Source organism: Echinops telfairi, unplaced genomic scaffold (genome assembly GCF_000313985.2).
Source record: "Echinops telfairi isolate 266 unplaced genomic scaffold, ASM31398v2 ScPeMD7_21;HRSCAF=78, whole genome shotgun sequence".
Taxonomy (NCBI): Eukaryota; Metazoa; Chordata; class Mammalia; order Afrosoricida; family Tenrecidae; genus Echinops; species Echinops telfairi.
In genome coordinates, this window is record NW_022103918.1 from 6,140,070 (window position 1) to 6,144,354 (window position 4,285).

Below are 4,285 nucleotides of genomic sequence, written 5' to 3' on the forward strand. Positions count from 1 at the left end.
GAGGAGGACGACGAGGACGACGAGGAGGACGAGAGCAGCAGCAGCGGCGGCGGCGAGGAGGAGAGTAGTGCCGAGAGCTTGGTGGGCAGCAGCGGCGCGAGCAGCAGCGACGAGACGCGCTCTCTGAGCCCCGGCGCCGCAAGCAGCAGCAGCGGGGATGGGGACGGGAAGGAGGGCCTGGAGGAGCCCAAGGGACCGCGGGGCAGCCAGGGCGGCGGCGGGGGCGGCAGCAGCAGCAGTAGCGTCGTCTCGAGCGGCGGGGACGAGGGCTACGGAACCGGGGGCGGCGGAAGCAGCGCGACCTCCGGAGGCCGGCGAGGCAGCTTGGAGATGTCCTCGGATGGGGAGCCCCTGAGCCGCATGGACTCGGAGGACAGGTCAGTGCACTGGAGCGTTTCCCCTCCCCTTCCTCCTGCACTCCGGGGCCCTGGCGTGGGGGTGGGGGACAAGGGGACTTTTGGGTGAGATTCTGCTCCCCGAACCTTCGGCCCCTCCTCCAGGCTCTACTCGGAAATCGCTCCCCACCGCCGCGCCCCTCTCAAAGCGCATAGCGGCTCCCAACTCTCAAACCATTTCCCTTCGCCCCTAACTCCTTTCCCCGCCCTTCTTCCCCTCGGCGGGGCACTTCGTGCGGACCTAAGGACAGCGCTCACTCCGGGACAGTCCCCCGAGCCGGCCCAGATCCTCCTGGTGGAGTGGGGGCGGCCTGGATATGCACACCTCGTGCGCAAGGTTAGCTTCATTAGCCGTGTACTTGAACACTTGTCAGGACTGTTATTGACAAGTGTTTTCAACATGGCTGGTCTCCCTGGATTGAACATACCTTCCTTGTCCAGGAAAGAGACCCTCAACTTTCACTTTTCTCTGCTTAAAAGGAAGCAAGACTGTTGGTTTAAATTTAATTAGTGTTTGCTAAATTCCCTTTTTGTAGTCATTAATGTGGTCCCCAGCGTGGTTTTTAATAATCTTTCCTGCTCTAGAAATGAATAATGAATTGATGTTTTTTAAATAACTACTGAATCAGACTTGTAAGAAAATATATTCTTAAAGGTATGGCATATTTTCTTTTAAAAATCTTTGTAATGCTTGAGAGTGAGACTCATGATTTTAGGTGATGGTTTAAAGTCGTTTATTGGATGTGCCTATGGAGGCTTTAGTATCACTTTTTAAAGATTTTTGAGAACATAGTGAAGTGATAAAAATGTACTCAGTATTTTCAGGACATTTTAGAAAGTTAAAGTAGTGTATGTTTCCATTGCTACAACCCTTTGGGTCCTTTTGGAAAACTTCATAATATGATTAATTGGTTGTTAGTCTACTTAAAAACAGAGCACCACATTGCCTGTATTATACAGATTGCAATATATTAACAGTTTTTGACTGTCGGCTAGAATTAACAATCAAGATTGTGATTTAAAAGTTTATGCCAAAGTCTTACAGCAATTCTGATGGCTGATAACAATGGACATTTTTTGTCTTCAATGTTAAAAATATTTTGAAAATCTAGCATTAGTTTCTGATTGACATTTACTTGACCATCTTAAGAAAACATTGTAGATGGGGTATATAGACTGTACAAAACTTAGAAATAGTGTACTGCATAGACATTATTTGCATAGGCTGGAAGAAAAATATCCTCAAGAAAATTGATGTGAACTGTACTATGGGTTATATGCTATTTACCATTTTGTTAGTACCCCTTTATTGATATCACCAGATATCGAAAGTTGACAGTAGTTTATGTAGTCTGCATCTACGGTAGTGGGTGTACACAGACACACACACACACACACACACACTGTCTCAATCATTTCATCTTCAAAAATATAGTGCGGTAGTTTAAATATCATTTTAACTTCTATTTAACTAGGAAGAAGCAAATCGAGTGCCTTACTCAAACAGTGCAGTTTGGAAGTGGGAGAGCTGGATCTAAACAAAGGTCTCCAAGTCCCCTGCTTGTTCCACGTCACTAGAGTTCTGCGAATTCAACTTGAGTAACAAGTTGTACATGTCAGGGTTGATTTTTATGTGTGTGTCACATGTTTTGCCCATTCACTACTAATTTTCAGGAGTGTTGGTTTAGTTAAGGTTCATTTGAATAATTTCTATATATTAAGAGCAGGGAGTAAAATTCTGTGTTGTCACAAGCCTATGGAATCTTAAAACACATAACCAAGTATTTTTCTTAAAGAATACTTAAATATTAGGGACTGCAAAATATTGTTATAATTTTTACATACCATTACAGGATAGCAGATGTATCTCTTGTGTGGAAAAACCCTTAACATTACCAATGAACTTTCTTTGTGGCATTGATAATCTTGCTTTTTCTTCTCCCAGCGTTATTTTAAATTAGGAAAGGATTCAGAATTCTTAGAAACTATCCTGGAGTTTACACCAATCTCTGCAGACTTTATAGAGTTCGTGGTAGGAAGTCTTTAGTTTTGTAACTGATGGAAGGGTATTGTGGTTTTCAATTGCTTTTTAAAATATTTAGGCGTTATGATGGCAGTGCCAGCACTCCTGGTGGGGCAGTGGTTAAAGTGCTCAACAGCTAACACAAACTGCATCGTTTGATCCCACTGGCTCTGGGGCTGTGTAATTCGGCAGAGGTGTAGAGCCTTGAAAATCCGGTCACTGAATCAATGGCTATGGGTTTGGTATTAGAACTTACTCGATTTTGAAATTTGATTGAGTGTACTGAGATGTTTTAGAACTTACTGAACTTTCTTAAATGCTTTTAATTTTAATAACCCATTTTAAAAATAATTAAGTACAAAGACATTAGATTATGACCTAAAGTGACATTTTCATTTCGTGTCTTTTATAAGCACAGATTCGAAGTATTGTGTGATGAAAGTAATTTATCATACTATTAAATAACACTTTGCACAAAATATCTCTTATATTCCCTAGGAGGAAGTTACTTGAAGCCATCTTAGGTCTATAAAAGTATTTAATTTGGCAAATTTAGAAAGTTTTAAAATTTCTTTGGGAGGAGGCATTAACTGCTGTAGGGCAATTAACTTTTTTTTAAATGTTGAACGTAAAAGCTTACATTTTGGAGAGTTTTACTACCTCTTCTGTAAATTGATTTTAGAGGGTGAATTAGGGTTTATGTAGCTTTAGCATTTAATATGCATGTAACATTTTAAAATTTATAAATTCAACTATTGAATCAGATTATGTACAAAACTACTCAGCCACTTAATAGGAATGTGCATTAAAACCCAAACCTGCTGCCATTGAGTTGATTCTGACTCATAGCAACCCTGTATAGTGTTTCTGAGGCTGCAAATCTTTACAGGAGCACAGTTTCATCTTTCTCCCATAGAGTCCCTCATAGGTGGGCTCAAACTGCTGTCTTCGTAGCCAGCAGCCCAGCGTGTAACACCACCATAGCTGCTCCTTATATGTATAAGCGCGAGTTAAAAATAACACTGTGCAGTTTCTTGTCTGTTACATAAGGAGTCCCTTGGTGTGGCTTAAGCAATCAACCATTAACTGCCTAGACAGTGATCTGTTTCTTGAAAATCACAGTCTTGAAGGCCCAATGGAGCACACATGGGGTTTTAGGAATGGAGCTTGAACTGTTGTCAGTTAACAAACATGCTGATTTTTTTTCCCCTCCAACTAGACCCGTAAGCAATTGCTTACCTTTGTAAAAACCCATCATTTTCAACTACTTTTAACAGGTTTTCTGGTTAAAGCCAGGTGTCACTCGGAAAGTGCATGTGTGAGAAAGTGGTGATAGACTCTCAGTTAGTTAATGGTCATCAAAGGCCACAAGGCTTTTAACTTAAAATTTTATTGGCACCTAATCTGTATAACTCAATCATATCAAGAAGAATTGTACAATCAGTACCACAATTTTAGAACATTCCCCCAACCCTGGAAGGCTCTTTACTTTTTGTTCATGCCAACATTTGGATTACTGACTCCCAAGTTGGGAACTTTGAGCTTATGCAAGATTGCTTTAAAGTTGAAAAAACTGGCTTTTATTGCTTCCCAGTAGTGTGGCTGGGAGATCCTTTATAGAGGCTAAACTTTTAAATCAGTGATTTATTACTGGAAAGTGGCATATTGAAATTACTGTTCAGGAGATGATCCCTTCAGGACCAGAGCTGAGAGTGGCGATTCTGGGAGGGTGGAGGGAAGGTGGGGTATAAAGGGGGAACCGATTACAAGGATCTACATATAGCCTCCTCTTTGGGGGGATGGACATGGAAAAGTGGGTGAAGGGAGACTTCAGACAGTGTAAGATATGACAAAATAATAATAATTT

The 4,285-nt window shown here is 41.7% G+C and overlaps 1 protein-coding gene across 1 annotated transcript in view; it reads left to right on the forward strand.

The window, feature by feature from the left end:
* AEBP2 (AE binding protein 2) overlaps positions 1-4,285 on the forward strand; it is an 85,158-nt gene that overhangs the window by 29,374 nt on the left and 51,499 nt on the right. The window contains exon 3 of the mRNA XM_004713783.3: positions 4-377. Within this exon, the coding sequence (XP_004713840.2) occupies positions 4-377 (374 nt within the window). The remainder of the gene's footprint in view (positions 1-3; positions 378-4,285) is intronic.